The sequence below is a fragment of the Varanus komodoensis genome, unplaced genomic scaffold (assembly GCF_004798865.1).
Source record: "Varanus komodoensis strain SLA01 unplaced genomic scaffold, ASM479886v1 scaffold4, whole genome shotgun sequence".
NCBI classification, from domain to species: Eukaryota; Metazoa; Chordata; class Lepidosauria; order Squamata; family Varanidae; genus Varanus; species Varanus komodoensis.
The window spans coordinates 6751845-6772650 of record NW_025335941.1 but is presented as its reverse complement, the minus strand read 5'-3'; the positions used below and the strand labels follow the sequence as shown (position 1 = coordinate 6772650).

Genomic DNA, 20806 nt, shown 5'->3' with positions numbered 1-20806 from the left:
GCAGAACTGTCTGTGGTTTATAACTCAAGAAGAGTTATGGCTAAAGTCCCAGGAAATATAGAGACTTTCCCAAATGCAGAAAATTACTTAGGTTTAGCATACAAGAATAGTTAGTGAGAAATCAGAATCTCTTCTCTCTGGAATAGTTCACAGGATTTCTACATGGCAGGGGTCCAAGCTGAACTATGCCCCCAACATTCCCAGATGGGGTCCCTACAAACATACTGTCTCAGACTAAAGATGCTGAACATGATGCTCCTAGCTTCATTGGCATGCAAGATTAGGCATGGAGTGCTTCTAACATTACAGGCAAAAACACCTAGCTGGAGTCTGCAGCTATTCTGTTAAGGCATCTTGATCTTCTAAAGTCCACCCCTCCTTTCTTCTGAGAAGTTGGGCAGAAAAACCTCCCAAGATTGCTAAGTTCTCACACTAGATTTTACATTATGCTTACAAAGCTAGGTTATACTTAGAGTCAGAGGGTGTACAGCCTACTGGGCTGGATCAAATCTCCAAACTATGCCCAAGAATAGAATTCAACCAAAGTTATGTTAGTGCAGCTGGTTGCGCAACTTGGTATGCAAACAGTTGTGCATTTTGTTTGTAAAACCTTTTATGCAAGTATTTATGCATTTCACAGACTAATAGATTTTTCCTGTTTATTTATAGGGTATCTTAAAATGCAAATCACCATGTTATGAATTGAAGAAACTCAGTCTTCAGGTTACAAGTCCTTTCAAAATTGATGGGTCATTCAGGTACATAGTTAAATAAAAATTGTTTCCTTCATAGCTAGTTCTTTTGCTATATTTATTTCTGTAATCTTCTACTCTAGTTTTAAACTTTTAAAAACAGTGAATAGGATTGTTTTACCCAGGATTGGTTGTTGTGTTTCTGAAACTATGTAGCTGTTTAGGAGGGGGTCTGAGGGAAGCAGGGGGTGAAGTCAGTCTCTGCTAATTGCATTGTGCCGCTACAATGTTAAAAATCTAAGGTATTAGTATGTTTATGTTTTATTATAACAAAAGTTATAGGCATTTTGATAAGGTGGTGATTCTTTTAGGGTCATTTTAGTGGAATCAACAAGTTGTATCACTGAGCCAGAGAAGCTAGATCATGTCAGCCAAATAAAACAAGGAAAAATAAAAAGGTAAGATTTCAGCCTTAATTTGATACACAATATGATTTTGACATATGACAGGTGATTACATTAGGCAAACTGTAGTAAGAAAAAGTGTCCTAGAAAGTAATACTTGTGCAGCTAATGTAAAACACAGGAATGTTGTGTGTCTGTAAATATCAGTGATAGGAATACTCACAAAAAGAATCATCTGACCATTCTGTATAAATGTTATGTATTTTGAGGTGCTTTTCCAGGTGTTTTTGACATCTCTGATTGGAAGGAGTGGGAACCAGAAAAATAAAAAAAGCAATTGAAGTACTAACAAATCAGTTTTTTAAAAGTAATCCTCTGAAGAATTGGGTAAGAAGGAAGAGGAAGCACAAAATGACCTGAGATGCTCCCAGATGGAGTGTTCCTGGCATCACCTTTTAAAAAGGCATTGTTCACTTGTTCAATCTTTTTCTCCCCAGTAGATTATCTGTGCTTAAAACAAACAAACAAAGATAGAAGAAGCAGAGAGGAAACATAAGATGATGATTATGAGTGAAGATTAACTTGTGTGGACCCCCCATAAAATTTACTGAATGAGGCAAGGCTGAAGGTGTGAAAGAAACCTCATTCACAAGCACACTTGATATTCCTAGTATAATCCAAGTTCCTTGATGTGTTTTGGAAATATCTGAAATCAAAACAGATGCTCATTTAATTCAGTGTTAGAATCAAAATGGTTACTTTTTTCAGGCTTTAGTTGATGGAGCCTGGTTTGACCCTGGCATCACTAATTTTATTATTGCAAGGAGTAATTGGATGCATATTTCTGTCTCACGAAGTTAGACAGATAATATGCAAGAAAGTGGTGTGATACCCATGTTAAGTACTGGGCAACAGACTTTCCAATGCTTCAAGCTTTACTTATCTCATTTTTGCATTTGGCATTTTGCATTTGTTCTGACTTTTAGTCAGTCTGGGCTCAGTTCTATAAGTATGTGTGTAAGCTCCTGAACTCAGAGGCATATTGCCATCCAATGCAGAGCAGGAGGATCTGTAGGGGTGACTTTTGCCTCCCCAGTGTCCTGCTGTTCATTTTTGCTGGGTGAGCTTCGTTGTCTGCCTAGTTAGAGCATCCCACAGTGAAAGGGAATGAGACTGGAGTGTCTTCAGGATATTTTGTATCTTGTCCTCCCTAAGCTCTTCCTCTTCCACCTGCTCACTGCCCTCATGTACCCCTTTCTGAGGCAGTTTTCACAACCCAGTGAACAGCCAGCGAGGAAGAGTGTTGGAGCTGCAATGACCAGCTCTGGGTCAGAGTGCAACCTCCAATGTTAGCGATAGGAATCTAAGAAACGTATGGCCTTCAGATAGGAGCCATAGGATTACTCCACTGTACAACATGCACATATGATAGGTGTGTTGAGGTTTAGTCCCAGGTAAGTGTTTATAAGACTGCAGTTTCAAGTACTTATTGCCATGTGCTATTGATGAAAGCAAGTATAAAAACTTCTCAGGAATTAAAAGAGAACTACATAACTAAACTTTAAATCTGGATTTTAAGGTGTTGAATTAAAATATCTAGAGTCAAGCCTTTAACTTTGGCTCCATTGGAGCATGTGTTTCCACTAAAATTAATGGGCCTTAGAAGTACTTAAAATTGGCTGGATTGTGTCCACTATTATCTGTAAATACAGCTTGATTCTGGAAGCTTAAAGATATTCTTGATCGCTATTGCAAAGCTAGCTTCCTTTTCAAGCTTAAGCTATGTAAGATTTATGATGGGTGAATTCACATGTCCCGGGTATGATCTAACTTTTTAGCTACTATTATGAAATAGATTTTCTGTCCTCATTTACAAGAAAGAAACATGCAAATGTCCCATTTTCAAACTTTTTTTTTTAGCGATTGAGAAATTTTAATTATATGGGTAGTAAGTTTGTTTCTTTGTTTCCTTATTAATTAAAAAGGGCCCTTGAGTAAGCAACTCAGTGAAATTTGAAAAATTTCTCATGTAAACTCAACCCTACTATGGCCAAAGACTAAAGACATAATTAGTTATGTGAAGCCAAGGGATCTTTTAGACTTGTTTTACCCAAGCAGCCAAAAGCTATAGGCTGTCGTGAGGCTGGCACTCCTTCCCAACAAAAACAACGAACCCGGCTGTTGTTGCTAAGATCTTTATTCTATGTGAAATTGACAGGAAGCGATGATGATAATGATCGTGATGGTGGTGAGGTTGTCCTCCCTTTCTGAATGAGATCAGTTCACGGAAAGCTTTTGACTCACCTGGGCCACCAATCAATGGGCGGATCCGACAAACTTCTTTCCCTCTGTCTTTCCAACTCTCTTGTCTCCAATTGCCCTAGTGTGGGCATGTGTCTGCGAGAGTGGGCATTTTCCAACCCCCATGTTGGGCCAATGCCAATTCCCGCATGCCCAAGACAGTTATCAGGCACCTCAACTGTTCCCTCAGCAACCACCCGACTGCTGTCTGACTGCAGTTTGCTGTCAGTTCCTCCTTGAATCCTACTCCCATCTGTGCCCTCTTCTCTTTGAAGAGCTTCATCAGGGAGTGGGTGGGGGGAGGCGTTTGTACCACTGGCACCAGATATACATCTTCCTGCAATTAAGTCTATTTCCCATGGGAAGTCTCCTCCTCCTCTACGTGTGTCAAAGACTCCTCTGAGTCAGCACACATGACACAGACTTTTATTATTATATGTAATTGGTTTGGCATGATATATAGAAATCAATATAATGATGAGTCACTTCTATATCATTATCAAACCTTAGTTATGTCAGAAAGTCAGGGCCATGCTTCAGATTATATTGACATTAATTTGAATATTTTATTGGATAGACCTAGGAAACTTTAGTCCACATTACCTGACCGAATTTCTCAATACAGCAATCTAAGATATGAATACCTTTTAAAATAGAGAATACAGGATATCAATTGTGGAACTCTCAGTGGTTGCAATGTGAAATTAGTGATTTATTCCTTAGCCATTTTATGAATTGTAAGTGGTATGTTTGACATTAAAGAGATATAAATATAAATACTATAAAGGAAAGCAAAATGCCCGGAGGCTTTTGTCTTACTAGGCCATAATCAATGAAACATTTTCAGTGGTGTATAGGCTTGAGACAAGTAGGATAGTTCAGTGACACATGGCTAACCATGAGCTAGTAAGCCATTACCTCAAGGGGATCATCTAAATATACAATTTCATTAAAATAAGCAAATTAACTATATGGAATTGTAACTGAAGGGCTGAGTTGATGGCTTGGGGGATTCCTATAAGACTCCAAATAGATTTAGGAATTGCAGATGAAGAGACAGTTTCAAATTCAAGATTTCTGAGTTAATAACATTCCGAGATGTTGTGACCTAGTTTAACCATTCAGGCAAATATCGAGATTAAGCCATTTAGTGGACTCTTCAGGATCAGATATCAAGGTCAGTTTCTTCATATTTATTTATTTATTATGTTTATAAAGAGCTCTGTGGGTGTCTTACAAGAAAACAACAGAACAGCAGGAACAACAATTAAAAGAATAAACTCTATCAGTACATATATGCCCAGCCACCCCTTGAGATCGGAGGCCCTTCTCCAGGAACCCTCCATGAAAGAAATTAGGAGGGTGGGTACTCGGAGGAGGGCTTTCTCTGTGGTGGCACCTAAGTTATGGAACACGCTCCCCAGAGAGGTCCGCCTGGCGCCGTCGCTATTTGTTTTTCGGTGCCAGGCGAAGACCTTTTTATTCAAGTGGCATTTTAACTGTTAACATTATTGGTTTTATCTGGCCAGGGCGGCTTATTTTATACTGTATTGTTGTATTTTTGATTTAATATTTATATTTTTAATTTATATTATAATTATTTTAACTTAGTGATGTGAGCCGCCCCGTGGCTTCGGCGAATGGGGTGGCATAAAAATGTTTTAATTAAAAAAAAAAAAAGATCTGGCATGTAGGCAAAGTCACAACAAAGCGTGCAGCAACAAAAGTTAAAACAATGTTAAAAACCAGTTCAGCTACTACAGCTACTGTTAAATAAAAAAGATCTTTACCTGGCACCAGTTAGAAAGCAGCGAAAATGCCTGGTGTGTCTCCTTGGGCAGCATATTCCCTAAGTGGGGTGAAGCCAGAGAGAAAGCCCTTCTCCTCGCCATTTCCTCCCTCACTTCGTTAGTGACTTGTTCTTGGAGAAGGATCTCTGTTGAAGATCTTGGTGCTTGAGTAGGAATATATATGGAGACAGGCGTTCTATCAGATATCCTGGCCCCACCCTAATGCCAACACTTTAAATTGAGCCTGGACTATAACAGGCAGCCAGTGCAACCGATGAAAAACTGGATTGATATGTTCTTGAGGACCAGTCCTTGTCGGTAGCCACACTGCCCTGTTCAGATAGTTGAAGTATCTGGACTATTTTCAAAAGCAATTCCACATAGAACACATTGTAGCGTTCCAGGCAAGAAGTTACCGACACTGTACCTTGGGCACCTTGAATTTTATGAGAAATAATTTCAGATTTGTGCCTCCACTCCACAATTTGCCCAGATTTGTGTGATTTGTATAAATTTCACAATTTCTGTAAATTGCATGCATATTACAAATTGCAAAGCAGAATGAATTTTGCATACATTTCCCCAGCTTTTAAAAGAAAAGTATTCTGATCACAATCTGTTTTAGAAATGAAGTATGCATACTTGGTCAACTTGCATAAGTTTCAACTGGCACCAGCACAGGGTTGACAGAACAGAAATGGCACCCTGAGTCCAGAAAATGCATTAGGTTTGCACCCCTTTCCATCAGATCCCTCATGCACCCCAAGTTCTAAGTCTATATACTTCTGTGAAGTGTCCCCAAAATGGGTCTTAACCTGGTATACTGGGTTCTGCCACATTTAAGGGTTTAGCTAAGAGTTGAATTGCAGGTCATTTAAGCACATGAATGTTCTTCTCTTTCTATTAGCTTCGAAACTGATATCCTGAGGAATACACATGATGTGGTAGATGTATGTGAATCTTACAGTCAAGGAGACATTTCAAGTGCTGGTATGCACTTTTGAAAATACTGTTTCTTTTAAATAATGTTTATTTAATTGTTTTTCTGGTATACATGTAAACTTTTTAGAAATGTTTCTTTTAAACCCCTAAACCTTTTCATTAATATTGATTGATGTTATAGTGCACGTCTATATTTTAGCCTTAACAGTGCAACTTAGTCTTAAGTTTCATTGAATTCAATGAGACTTTCTCTTAAGTAAACAAGCATTGGATCACACTTTAAGGTGCTTCTAGTATGGGACCTATAATACAATGGTGTGAAAATTATGGGCAGGTGCAGGGAGAGGAAGCACCTTAGATCTAAAAGTCCTGTCTTTCCCATGTGCTGTCTTCAGTCCTATTATGCTTGCTTTCTTAAGATGAATTCCAGTAGAGCAATTTTCAGTGTGACCTGAGCAATAATGTTACTTAGTTTAAGCTAGAGTTAGGGAACTCTAACATAATGGTACTAGCATTACCTATTCAGAGAAGATCCCATTGAAAAATATGTTGTACCAGCTAGCGCTATTGGCATCATATTGGCGGTCCCTCACACTAACACAACCTGATGTTAGCATTCACGTCACATTGGATACTAGCCTTACAGATAGTTCTGAAGTAGTTTCCTCTTTTCCCAATAAGGTTAAAAAGGGGAACACTTTAGTGCATCTCCAAGGATTTTATTTTAGTTTTTTAATTTTAACCACTGAAATAGCATTCTGAATTCCTGCTCTTGCACTGCTAGAAACTGTTCTTTTAGCTTAATGATTGTACAAATATTTGTTTTAGGGAAAAGGGGAAGAAGCTTCACTGTGTATGTAAAACTGATTTCATGATTCGTTAGACTCTGTCCCTGCCCCAGCATCCTGACACACATTTCTCAGTGCCCATGTTGTGTCTGCATGTTTCCCCTATGTAGCTACTGGTGACTGTGGGAGGCATGGTGGTTTGCTTAAGAGAATGAATCAGAGAGAAATAGTTAACCCCACCTCTTCCCACCATGCAGCTGTGATCCAATACCCATTCTTCCCCCACCATATGCAGATTGTTTTTGGAAGAAGAAAAATATATCAGGAGAGTCACTCTCAAACCCAATCCAGTAATGGGTCAGAATCAGTCTTAGCCATGATGACAATAGACCAACTGAAATCAATGAGACTTAGAAATTGAACAAATTTGTACCATTGATTTTTGTGTGATTGCTCTAAGCATGAAGTAAGTCTAGATACGATGTTCAGTGTGTTGTTTGGCCCTTTTTAGATAGTGACTTGTTCAAAATTGTCCTGTTCTTTGAGCAACAGGAAATGATAAAAGTTGGAGGTGATGAAAATAAAAAAGCATGAATTAACATTGTTCCAGTTATATATTCCTTTACAGCAAGCATCCAATTTCATGTTGGTGTTTGGGTATTAGAAGCATTATTTTAAAGGTATAATTTATTTGGCATTCTAGGGGTTATAGCTTGCAATGTTTCTTTATTGGAGGAGTTATATTTACCAGCTTTTATACAAACCTCTAAATTCTGGCAGGTAATGAAAAGAGCTGCTTGCAAGAATTCTTCAGCCCAGTGAATATAATATTCCTGAATGGAGGGAGTTCTACAGTGCTCAGCCTTCACTATCTCCCTTTTAATATGGGAAAACGTTATTGTGCTGTAATTTTTGTCAATGAACAGGTAAATACATTTTCTTCAGGTCACACATAGAGATAGAACGAATTCATTATTGTGCTGCAAGCAACATCAGTTCAGGTAAACCAATTTAAAGTGGAATACTGATGCCAAGACTAACTGCATTGAACTTTTACAATATAGTCATTTAAAATTATGCATAAAAAATGGCAATCCTATGGCCATTTACCTAGACGTAAACCCTAATAACGTAAATAGAGATTTGTAGGATTGCACTGTAATTCTATTTTATGTAAGGGTGTCTGACAGCACTATGTATTTTTCAAGAAAGGAAATAGTATATCTTTTTTTCATTACTAGATTATTTTTAAAGGATAAGCTTCCATATTAAGCAGTTCCAAGGCATTTGGTTGTTGAAAAGATAGTTTCATAAGAATTGAAATTGAAGAAATTGAAGCTGTTTCAGTCTTATTTTTTACCGCAAGAATAACTATTCTGAGGAGATGAAAATGGCACTTGCATAATTTGACCTTCGTTTACAGGTGTCAAGATTGCCTAAGGTAGAGCCATAAATTGTTGAGCCTTATTAAATGGAACTTGCATTTGAGAATTAATGAGTGGGTCCAGGTTGTCCTGATAAAGACAGAAACATTGCTTTAGTTTTACAAGAATTAGAACTCCAGAATGGGCTGCCAGTATAGGTGTTAATCTTACTTTTATTCATATGTGTAAAATATCAGAATAACAATAGTTTGACTTTTTTGATCTTAGTATATAAAGAATGCACCATGTCTACAAAGATAATAACAGGCTGACATGCTTGTCTTTGAAGTACTCTGTGCAAGGCCATGCAGATGCTGGCAAAATAAGTTCAGGAAAGCAAAACAAAAACATTTTAAAATTCTGTGTGATAGCTGTTACTGCTTCTGCCTACCAGAATTCTGTGGCACAGCAATGAAGCCAAGGTACAATCTGAATACCCCAAAACTACTTTTTTATTGGTTCATCCCATGGACAGTTGTAGTAACATAGAAACATAGAAATAGAGCGAGTCAGAAGGGGTCTCCCAGGCCATCTAGTCTGACCTCTGGCACCAGCCGGCTCCGCTCACGACATGCCCACCATGTGGACATCCAGTCTATCCTTGAACACCCACACCGATGGGGCCTCAATGACCTCTTGTGGAAGCCCATTCCACACCCTCGGGGTCCTAACTGTCAGGAAGTGCTTCCTGGCATCTAAATGGAACCTTGGCTCCCTGAGCTTTGCTCTGCTGGAGTGCATCCTGCCTTTCTCTGCAGGGGAGAACAGATCTCTACCCATCTCCATGTGACATCCCCTCACATACCTGTATGTCGCCAACATATCCCCTCTGAGTCTCATCTTCTCCAGGCTGAAGAGACCCAGTTCCCTCAGTCCTGCCTTATACCCCATCCCCTGCAAACCAGCCACCAACCTTGTGGCCCTACACTGTAGTATTTAAGGCTCAATTGAAATGGGCAGAGATAATCACATCATTCCTTATAGGCAATTAATGAGCAGTTGCACACCTCTTGGCAAGGTAATTTAGTAAAACATTGCAATGCCTTGGTTTATTACTGTTATTATTGTGCAATGTTACTAAAGTTGCTAGAGTTACTAATGTTATTCTAGTGTATATTCCTTATTATATCCTTTTTGGTTTAGTTAAAAGATTTTAAAATAAAGGTTTTCAGGTGTATGAAATATTATATGCCAAACCTCAATGTTAGTATAATGGATTTTGTTTGTTTATAGTCTGAGAGACTTCTAATTTGTTCTGCCTGAGTTGCTTTCACAATTGAAATGCATATGTCCTTCTGTTTCAGATTGGGGAATTCGTGTACCTGGTGGAGGGAACATGTGGTTTACCATTGCCTTCAGGCTTGCTTCCGCTGGATAGCCCAAATGTTCTGTGCATTAGCAGTATGTTAGAAGGTAGAGTACAAGAATGGGAGGGAAATAAAAATGTTTTTGCAATGCATTACACTTTCAGGTGTAATAAATATAGAAAGAAGTCAAGTATTTTTCAGTAAAGAATATCAGAGAAGTGTCCAATATATAATATATGTCTTTTTCTGTGTCCTCAAATGGTAGCTCATTTTTCTTCAGATTACAAATTACTTATTGCCCACAAAATTGCTTTTTCTGCCACAAGCCAGTACTTTGCAGGTACAAATAATTTTCAATATTCTCCATATATCATTATCAGTTACAGGTTTTTTTCCCTGACTTGTCCCAGCATTGTATATTTTAAGGCATATGCTATGATTCTACTTCTGTAAGCACTCTGCCAACTGAATGTTCCTGGATCAAACATATTCAAATTTGATATATGTTGTGTCTTGGCCATTGATCAAAACGGCAAAAGTACCCTTGAAGGCACAAAACTGCTTTAAAGTGGAATTCTTGAAACTATTTCAGGCCTGGAAACTGTTTAGCTTTTTAAAAGGACCTTTTAAATATTTATGCTACATTACTTAATTTGGCCTATAAAGATCAAATTTACCATCTTTGTTCAATTAGGATCCTCCAGCCATGCTGCCATTAGAATTTATTGCTGGTTGATAATGACCACAAGCTGGCAATCCATACAGGTGATAGTCAAAGGAGATGTAAAGGTTACTTATCAGTAATTGCAATTCTTGTAGATAATGGCTTATATAGCCTGCATTCACATTGCATAGACTCATACTAGCAAATTACTTTGAAAGAGCTACAGTTACTGCACAAGTGACCTTTCTTTCATGGCTTGTGATTCAAACATATGCCTGCATGTTCATTTAATGAGAGCCAAACAGCCCTATCAGCAAGGAATTGTTGCTCATGGAGACAAGCTCCATCCTCCTCCAGAACAGGGCATCTACTGTCATAACAATATCAGAGAGAAATACAGCTATGGTTCTTTAGTACCATTGGGTCAGAGATATACAGCACTGACAACAGGACATGTAAAGCCCTTTTGAGCTCACTTGACCCCCATTGTTTAATGCGTTCAGTTTTACATGCTCGAGATTGAGCTGTAATCTGGAAGTGGATTTTTAAAATGCACATTTGCATATGCACTGGGTACTCATCTGTTTATACCATATATCAATCACCAGCCTTGCCTTCCAATATAAGATATTTAAGCTTCAGAAAAGTGGATCTGGAATTTTCATGGTTTATGAAAGTTATATATATATATAAGTCTTTTTCTTCTGGCAAGTAAATAAATATTTATTTATTATAAGAAATAAACAATAAAATATATCATCACTACAGTTTCAAAGGCATGAGAAAGAGCAGTGGTTTATCTTTTTGTTTAAACTACCTGGCTTAACTGCTAGTGTGAAAATCTATTAGCACAGTTCAGTGTTCTTTTACAGGGAATTAAGACTAGCAACTTATTTTTTTTCCTAGCCTCTGTACTTTCTGCAGCATTGTGACATTTAGAATTTAGCAGATTAAGTTATTTCCCTTTTTTGATTTCCATTTTGTGGAAAGCTTTAGCTGTTAAAGGCTCAGGAATCTTGTTGACACATACGTTTGTAACACTAGGCCTTAACAACCTTGTCTTCTCACCCAGTTCACACGATCATTGCAGCTTAAAGAAGCTATGGCAGTTTCTTTAAGTCCTGGACATGACAGAGGCTATTTTCTGTATTACTTTCCTTGGCTCTGCAGATTTAATTGTCCAAACCGGGTCTGCATGATTTGTTTGAAGGGAAACAACATTCAAATATCCCAGCATCAGCCATAGGTTATCAAGCATTGTTTCTGTTGAATCAATTCCTATGGCCTGGTGTGGATGCCATGACAATGTGTGGAGTGGTGCTGCAGTACTTGGCTGAGGACCCCGAAGATCCAGCTCCTAGTTCCCAGTGAAGAGCTCAATGGGTGATTTTGGGCCAGTCACTCACTTTCAGTGTAACATAGCTCACAGGGTTGATGTTGTGAGGGTAAAATGGAGTGGAGAAGGACTGTGAAAGCCACCTTAATTTCCTTGAAAGACTAAAAAAATAAGGATATGTGACGATGGCAGGCATTCCCAACATGGGCCAGCATATGCAGTGGCTTAAAAAAGGCTCCATGGCTTGTTGTAATATGGTGGTCATTAGAACTGGGTCCTTATCTTGTCTGCTCTCTCTAGCAGTAGGCTTCAGCCCCAGTTTCTAATGTATAGCTGCTGTATCAACTTAGTATCTGCATGGTTTGTTTTTTCAGGTGAGAGTTGTGTAGATGTGTAGCTGGATGCACAATTTTCATGAGAACAGTGGAGGAAACTGTCTGCAATATGACATTATTTCAGTGAATCCTTACCTTTTACTTTCTTGTACTTTGCAAAAGTGTTGCATGAAGATGTAAAAACAGAGGACAAATGACTTTGTTTATTACAGGTCAGAATGGAACACAGCCTGTTCTTTGTCTGAAATGTTGTCTTACTAATACACTTGAAGAAAAGCTAAAGCTCCCCTTAGTCAACGAAGCCAGGGAGAAGGCTTTGGCAATTGCTGCACAACAGCAGATGTCTGCCTTGGAGTATATGCGAAGAGAGGCTACAGGGACACTCGAGAGCAGCAGTGTTCGAGTTGCAATAGCAGCTTTAGGGATGTCAAAAGTTGAGGTAAAACTATTGATTAAAATATTCATATAATGTTGCTTCTTGCTTATGAGGTCAGGGGAAGCTGCAGAATACTTTACAATCTGTTACGTTGAGGGGTAGATTTGTCTGTAGCTCACCTACCTGGGTGGAGCTTGCAATGGAGACAAAGAATTTTGTGGATCCATAGCTGCTTTCTCTCATCCCTGTCTTCTTACAACCCAACCACCATGATTTGTAAGTGACTGGCCCAACCTTGACTTGTGCCAGCAAGGTCAGAAATTGTGATGGGGAAAAGCATATTCATTTTTTTCCTGTTGGAAAGACATGCTTTTTTCACTATTATCTGGACTGGGGGGAAATTATTGAAATTTAAGGATGTTTTGCAGGACTTTGAGTTTCTTAGGAAAACACATGGTTATGAGTAGTTTTCCCTCTTCATTCTTGCCCATTATGCAAAAATTATGGAGAACTATACAATTCCCAAGCTCTTCTTTAAAGTCTTGTTTTGTAATTGAATACTTCCATTAATAACACACAGAGTTTGGTCCGTTTTTAGCTGTGTGCAATGGGGCTAGCAGGAACAGACTTCCTTGGCCTCCTCCCCACAATAGCTCCTCTAGTGCCCTGAGTAGTCGAGCAGAGCTCACCCCATGTAGCGTATTTCCATTCAGTCTTTGGTGATCATCAATCCCCAACAGTCCCCAAACCTACAATATAGCATATTTAGCACTATCCCCCATTGAGTTGCATTTTCTGGAGGGCTGGAAGGACTGCTACAGAAAGGGCAGTCACATCTATCCCTCAGACACATCTGGACACATATTGACTGCTTTTTTCAAGGCCAGATCCTTCAGGATCCTATGCCCCTTCAGACTTTAATCAAGTGTTTATTTACCTTCCATGAGTGCCATTTTCTTGATATGAATGGAAGGTACAAATCTAACCAATAAATAAAGCAGGCATTATTAATCTTTAACTTTTTATCTAAAATATTTGAAAGAACCCTATATTCATTAATGAATTTCAAAATGTGAATGAGGCCCATAGACCACTGTGTTTCATCCTATCTTATTTTGTTCTAATTTAATAGTACAATGTCTTTGAAGCAATATGGAAAGGAATCCATTAACTAGTCCTAAATGAAATTGCAAGGTGTCCCCTGGAAAAAATGACAGCAAGGAAAACAGGAATTAATTTATGGGTAATAGCCATACAAAGGTTAATTAAGTGATATGTGGATATAAAGAATGGGCAGCTTGTCATGGTGGGTTGTACATGCTAAGTCTGCTACATTTTCCATAAGGTTGGCTTATTTTTTGTGAACAAGTCAAACAGAGAATCCATGCCTTGTTCAGTGTTATTCATACCCATAAAGGATTATCTCCTCCTTCCTTCCTTCCTTCCTTCCTTCCTTCCTTCCTTCCTTCCTTCCTTCCTTCCTTCCTGATTTATATCCCACTTTTTCCCCAAGGGGCTCAAAGTAACTTCCCTAATTCTCTTCCTTCTGTTCTCAATCTTATTCCCACAACATCATGGGTTTCTGCAAATGAATACAATTCCATTTGGCAAGAGAAGCAAAAAAGCCCCTATTACTCTTTCAGCATTCATTGTTTGTGACTGTCCTTCCACTAAAGCTGAAAGAGCACTTTGGGAGGAAATTTGTTCATTCTCTAGGCAAGTCAATATGGGACAGTAATAATTGCACACTTGCCAATACCTGATAATCATAATCTTAAAAATTATAATGTCATTGGTGCATTTTAAAGCACTGAAAAATAATAAGGCAGGAAGGGAAAGAGAATGTTATTGCAGTGGCAAGATGGATATTTATACAAATTACCTTGGGACATGTGTTGGCCCCGGCTGGAGAACTGAGCGGAATGGAGGGGAGTATAAACAACAGGAAAACCATTGTCTGTCAGGTGTACTATGGGTTGTTCCAGACATGACTAAGCCATCATGGTGTATTTGCAAGGCTTAGTGTGAACCTGATCCAAAACCAATGTATTGTACCCAATTGTATTGCACTGTACATTGCGCAGAGGCACCATGCAGGTATGTAGAACAGTTTCTCTCTTCTGGAATGACTGAAAGCAAAGCAAGGTTTTGAAATGGCAAACAAAACTATTATTTAGAAGGTAGATCAGTTGGCTGGCAGGTGTTCTTCATAGTAGAGTTTGCTCTAGAGCAGGAGTCTCAAACTCAGCTTACCTGGGGGCAGTCTGGGTGAGGCTGGGCCACATCAAGTATTCCACCACCATGGTGGTGGTGGGCTGCTCATCCCGCGTCGCTCCCAGAGGATGCTATATCGCCTTGGCGCCGCCAGCGCTTTGAAGGCCGCAGGGCCCCTCCCCTGTGCCCCGCCTGTCCCGGCAATTGGCCCGCGGGCCGCAAGTTTGAGACCCCTGCTCTAGAGCATTCAACATGTCCAACACTCTCCAACAATATGTACTTAAACCTGAAAATCAAAATGCTCATTCTTTATGATGGCAATTTCCCACTTAAACAGTCTTTGAAAACAGGAGCCTGTGCCTCCAACCAATTTGTTCTAGTCACAGCCTTCTAGCTGTGGCACTCTATGACTTATCCCAAGTGTTCCCCAGAGGAGGGTGCCAAGAAGGTCCCACCAAATGATCCACTTTTACTCATGCTGGCTCTAGGCAGGATCTAATTTGGCACCTGCAGAAATAGAAATTACATTGCACTAGTAAATCCAACCTGCAGCATGATGTGAATAGCATTTGCTGCTATAAAGCATTTTTGGAGAAAATGAAGGTCTGGCTTTTTAGTTGCAATGGCAATGGATGAGCATGAGAGGAGCATTCTCCTTTTACTTGTCTTTCAGCAAGTGGCAAAAACATACCTTCTAGGCAAGCCTTAGGTCTTTCATGCTTTATTTTTTCCTCCTTTTTATATCTGTAGTCGAATTGTGATTTTAGGATCATTTGAACTTTTTAAAAAAAACATCTTGGGATTTCTCTAGACTGAAGGGTAGGCCAGAAATTATTTTTTTTAGAAAATAAACTGGCTTCCTTTTGGTTGAAACCTTCTTTGTTTTTAGGCATTTGGTACTAAGGCCACATTCTTGAAAAACAGAATGTATACAAAAAAGTCCAAGAATATAGATTTTTCAGTCACTAACTCTTCAGAGCTGAATCCTGATGAATGACATATTGGTTTAACTTCTTCTTTGGCACCTTGTCTCTAAAAGCAGCTGATTTTAGTTGCAATTGCACAAACACTTAACACAAACGCCTCTTCTGTTATTTACAGAAAGGGGTTCCACCGCATCATCCTAAATTCTCTGAAAAATACATTGAGTACAGCGTTGAAGTAAGCATGCCTGAGTGTTTTGAAGTTTCTCCAAAAATATCTATACCTGTGCTGACATCAAGCAGAGTTAATTCCTTGCAATCAGGAAAAGGAGATCATTGGCCTGCGAAAAAAACAGGTAATAAATACCTTATTGGAACTGAAGCAAAAGAAATGTCTTAAACCCTTTTCCATTATCTCCCATCTTTCATCCAAATATGATCAAAGGCACTATATGTTCTTAAGCTAAGCTCCTGGAAGGGACACTAATTGCTGGGGATAGAAGAGACAGTCTGAAGCTCCTTTCCCATGGGAAAGTGTTGTAGTTTCTGTGCAGTCTCACCCTGACCCTGTAGGATTGCAGGACACTTCTATGACAGCCACCCCACCCCACCCCACTCTCTGACTACCACCTCAGAGGGGCATGGTTCCTGCTTTCTCACTCAGTTACTTTCTACTGGTCATGGTGGTGTTGTCCCTCTCATTCAGGATAGCCCCTCTGGCACTTCTTGTAAGCATATTTATTTTACATGGAAAACTATAAAAAGCATCCACAAGCCTCTGAGCATACAGAAGAGATGTGTTGACCCCATCAATGCCCCTCCTTTACCCAAAGCTTTGCTTAAGAACCATTCAGGGCCTGTCTCTGGAAGGAGGAGCATTGTGGAATCGGGTGCCCCTGCATTCTGCACTCTGAGTCCCTAATTGGGTCAGCCTGCGGCTGTGATGACAGCCTCTTGGGTCCATGTCTTCAGCAGGCTGGTGTTTTCCATCTGAGAGACTATTCAATTCCAAATCTCCTCCCTCCTGTCCTTCATCTGCTTCATTCCCGTAGGCGGGAGAGAGACTGGGCCCCATGGGTATCCTTGAGTTACTTCCATCCAGAACAGGCTTGGACTGGTAGACTGGGAGGGAGTCTGCAGGTGCAGGCCTGTCTGTTACAACAACAATTCCTTTATTTATTTATTTATTTATTTATTTATTTATTTATTTAAAACATTTCTATGCCACCCCCATCGGAACAAAGCCTCGGGGCAGCTCACAAAAAGTACACAAAAACATACATAAACAATAACAATATAACAATTTAAAAGAAAAAAAAACATTTAAAAACCCCTGGTGCATTCTCGGCTAATTTAAAATCCTAATAAATACAATAATTCAGCAATTAAAATAAGTTTTAAATAAAAAGGTCTTAGCCTGGCGCCAAAAAACAAATAATGGCAGCGCCAGGCGGACCTCTCTGGGGAGCGCATTCCATAGATGGGGCGCCACCACAGAGAAAGCCCTTCTCCGGGTACTCGCCCTCCTAATATCATTCACAGAGGGTTCCCGGAGAAGGGCATCCGTCACTGATCTCAATGGGCGGGAGGGCATATATGGGCGCACATTATCAGAGTGTGAGCTCTCAACCTCAGTCTGATTCAGCCAGCTCCACATCATCCTCAGAGTCTGAGCTATAAGTCCCCCTAAAACAGGCTGTTTCTCATGCGCTCTTGGGAATCTCATCCGAATGAACATGCACAACAAGTGGGACCCCCAGGGAGTGATCAATGGCTAGCTCAATACAGGAAAAAAGTCTCTGAGTCTTTCCCTCTTTTTTATAATGTACTTTGCCTTTCTCTTTTCCTGTATGCATGCATATTTGACAGATTTATTTTCCACCAGCTTTTTCCTTCAGCCTTTGGGGGCGGGGTGTTTACTGGCACCTTAGAGGCTTCCTCTGGTTCATAATGTGGAAAGTTGCCACTGCCAGATGGCCACTCTCTTTGCCCCTGTATCTGGGGGAAGCTTACACCATGGAGTCAAGCAAACACTATCAAATCATGAAGGCTTGGAGAAATAGTATGTCCCACCTGAGGTCTCTCTTTTGGAAGGAGGCACTTTGAGGGAGCAGATTCCAATCCCCACATTCCAAAATACAGACAGCATTTTCTGCATCAGTTCCTTTTTGTCACTTTATTAATGGTTCGGCTTCTTGATGTGATGCGGTGTCTTTGTAGAAGTCATTTTGACTCCTGCAGATCCTATTGCTGTGTTGAGACTGTCAATTTTAGTCTCAGTCTTGCTGACAGTTGACCTTTCCAATGCCATGGTACACCCTTGACAGTGGGCTCTAAGCTACTAGTCAAGTTGAAGTTGTCTTGGAACATTTCACCACTTTCAGAGGTGTCTAAAAGGTAGAAGTGGACAAATATTGGTTCTTATAGGAGATGAAAAGAACAAGGTAAATCAGCTCCTTCATGATCTAGTCATTTCTCAGGATTGACACCAATGGATTCAGCAATTTGACCTAGTTAGAGGTGCTTTCTCCTTCAGTAACAGTGATAGGAAAGTTATCATTATGTTCTCTAATATTTCTCTATCAGTAAAGGTACTCACAGCTTGTTCGTTGGATATTAACCAAAGGATTTTAATTAAATGATTTTAAGTTGTAAAATATTGTATGTGATGGTTGAAATCTCCCACAGAGCTTTGACTTTTGTTTGGAATAGAAATGAATACATAAAGCAACTGATGCACATTTTCCCCAGTCTGCTGGTTCCAGTGGCTCTGTATTTCTCCAATATGAGTGAGGGCATTGTAATTCCCAAGTAAAAGATAATAGGGCCTCCACTGCTTGCCCAAACATCTTATGTATATTAGAACATCATTTGCGGAATTGTTTTGTGTTTCATTAGGTTTATTATTACAAGGAGTTAGGATGGATTGCACTATTAAACCAATATAAATGTATTTCCTCCAAAGTTCTAGTATAGGAATGGTGTACAATGCTTCACAGGGTATGTTTTAACCTATCTTTATTATATTCCTGCCAAATTTTACTAAATGAGTTTTGGAGCTAGTTTTAGTTGCATGCCTCAAGAGGTTGCAAAATGTAAGACAATATCTATCACTCCATAGCAGGAAATAAAGTCAGAGCAGGAGTTGTAATGCAGAAATGTTTTTACCAAAGCTGTCAAAGCTGAGATGTCTGATTTTCCAGGGAGTGGATTCGTAGTGACTCCCAAGTGACTTATGCAGTCACTTATGGTGGTGGTCTTCCATGAAGCCCACACAGATTTTAATCATGTATCCATGTGCATGTACCCTTGTTGTGCTCTGCCCATGTGGGTTCATTGTGGCAGTTAGCAAAATGGGTGAAGTGTATGAAAGAGATACAGGTTTAAAGTATAAAGAATATAAAAATAAGTTTGTGAACCCAAGTAGACAAAAATGATTTATAAATATGACACATTGGAACATTCACATTACTAAAGTTTGCAATAAATAAAACAAACAAACCAGTCATTGTTCTCTGCTAAATTTGTCAGTTTAAAAGAATTGTAGCAGGAATGAATATCATGACTCAAATCTATTTCTTAGGCTACCAAATCATTCATAATATGCTGATTTTTATGTTCAGTAGCCCTAAATTTGACACATTTATTTTTACTACTCAATTTAGGAGACATAAATATTTATGCATTTAATAACACTATCTAGGAAGCATGCTTTCCTGAGCATGTCTGTATATATGTAAAATATGCCTTCATATTATTTTAAAGAACTGATTATCATCTTTTGCTTTATATGCCTTATGAATTTTGCCTCAGATATTTGTTCAGTGTTGAATGTAATCAGAACCATCTTTTATTTCAGAGTAATTTCCTGAAGATTTTACCTGTTCCCCAATGCAGTGTTCTCTTCTGGTCCTGTATCTCTTGTAGTAATATTCCTTGAGGTGATGGTAGCAGCTGCTTCTTCTTGTCTTGGCTTTCGCTTCTTCTAGTTGTTGTTCTCCTCCTCCTCCTCTGGAATACAAAGTGTGATAATTGGCAAGGTTCTCATGCAAGGTTGTCTTTTTTCCTTTATTATTTATATTTTCCTAAAGTGTATGTGTTTAGGTGATTTAAGTGACTTCAGAAGCAGATGCTCAGCCCCATGCAGCATTGACAACACATCTAGTCAGTTTAATGGAGTTTAGATGGGTACTGTGATCGCAATGGTGTTATGCATTCAGATGTGCATCAATAACATTACATGTGGAGGGCATCTTATATGCACAGATCACTCTTGCTTATTGGAGGCAACACTCTTTCGAATTATATTATCACAGAATAGTTAGATTTGTATTATCAAACTTCACCATTACTCATATTACTTCTACTGCATGTCCTGGTATTCAGTGAAAGCAGGATATTAGTTGATCTGCTTACTGTCTCCCTCTGACAGAAATTAATTTATTTGCAATTAGAAAAATATAACTCTTGTGATCATTAATTTTTCCTCTTTTTTACTGTACTGAGTGTTGCTGTAGTTTAGGTATCAAAAGCAGAACGCAAGTGTATCATTATAACAAACTAAGTTACTTGCCGTGTCATAAATCTTGCAAAACAGTGTGTGCACAATCCCTGGTAACTATCTGGAGAAAGAATAGCGTATAGGGGCTTAGGCAAATTGGACCTATATTGATGATAAAAAGGCATATTATCTAAAAATTATTCTGATTAATACAGTTCTTTTTTTACTTCAGCATGTTAATGTTGACAATAATTGCTAATATTTTTATATAAAGTGCTAGTGATTATTGTACTTGAAGAATTGAATGTACTTATACTATATAGCTCAAGGTTGATATATCTTTTAATTTATGTATTTTCTGCGCTCCTTGGTCTTGCATGAATGATAAGAGGTGGTTACAATCTAATTCAAAGGAAATATATTTATGAGCCAGGAATAAGTGAGTTTTATTACTTATATAACTGACAAACGTGGGACATTTTTGCGGAAGATAGCCGGTGGGGATAATAACTTGGTGACAAAACAGAAAAGAGGTAATAATTCATAAATTAGCAGGTCATTAATCTTGCCTTTATGAGAGTACAAGCCAATTTATTTCAGAGAAGTTTGAACCTGAGGTGCAATCTATAATCTGTTTGATAGCCCGTTAATGTTGGAGGCACAACATATTATGCTGTGTTATTCCTCTCCTGAATTTAGTTTTTACTCAAAGTAAGAGTTCAGGTAAGGAAAGTATTAACTCCAGAAACTGATATCCTTTGTTTACAACTGCCAGTTGTGAGAGACTTGAATTGATACTGAAAACCATT

The 20806-nt window shown here is 38.9% G+C and overlaps 1 protein-coding gene across 15 annotated transcripts in view; it reads left to right on the top strand.

Moving 5' to 3' along the window:
- CFAP47 (cilia and flagella associated protein 47) overlaps positions 1-20806 on the top strand; it is a 260884-nt gene that overhangs the window by 106601 nt on the left and 133477 nt on the right. For 13 of the 15 annotated variants that reach the window (XR_006415883.1, XR_006415885.1, XR_006415884.1 and 10 more), the window contains 7 exons: positions 670-758; positions 1064-1150; positions 6095-6177; positions 7698-7843; positions 9646-9754; positions 12196-12422; positions 15675-15852. Coding sequence is in view for 12 of the 15 variants with exons in the window: in XM_044441887.1 (XP_044297822.1) it covers positions 670-758; positions 1064-1150; positions 6095-6177; positions 7698-7843; positions 9646-9754; positions 12196-12422; positions 15675-15852 (919 nt within the window). In the remaining 3 variants the exon portion in view is untranslated. The remainder of the gene's footprint in view (positions 1-669; positions 759-1063; positions 1151-6094; positions 6178-7697; positions 7844-9645; positions 9755-12195; positions 12423-15674; positions 15853-20806) is intronic. The other 2 variants (XM_044441879.1, XM_044441883.1) reach the window with 2 other exon arrangements.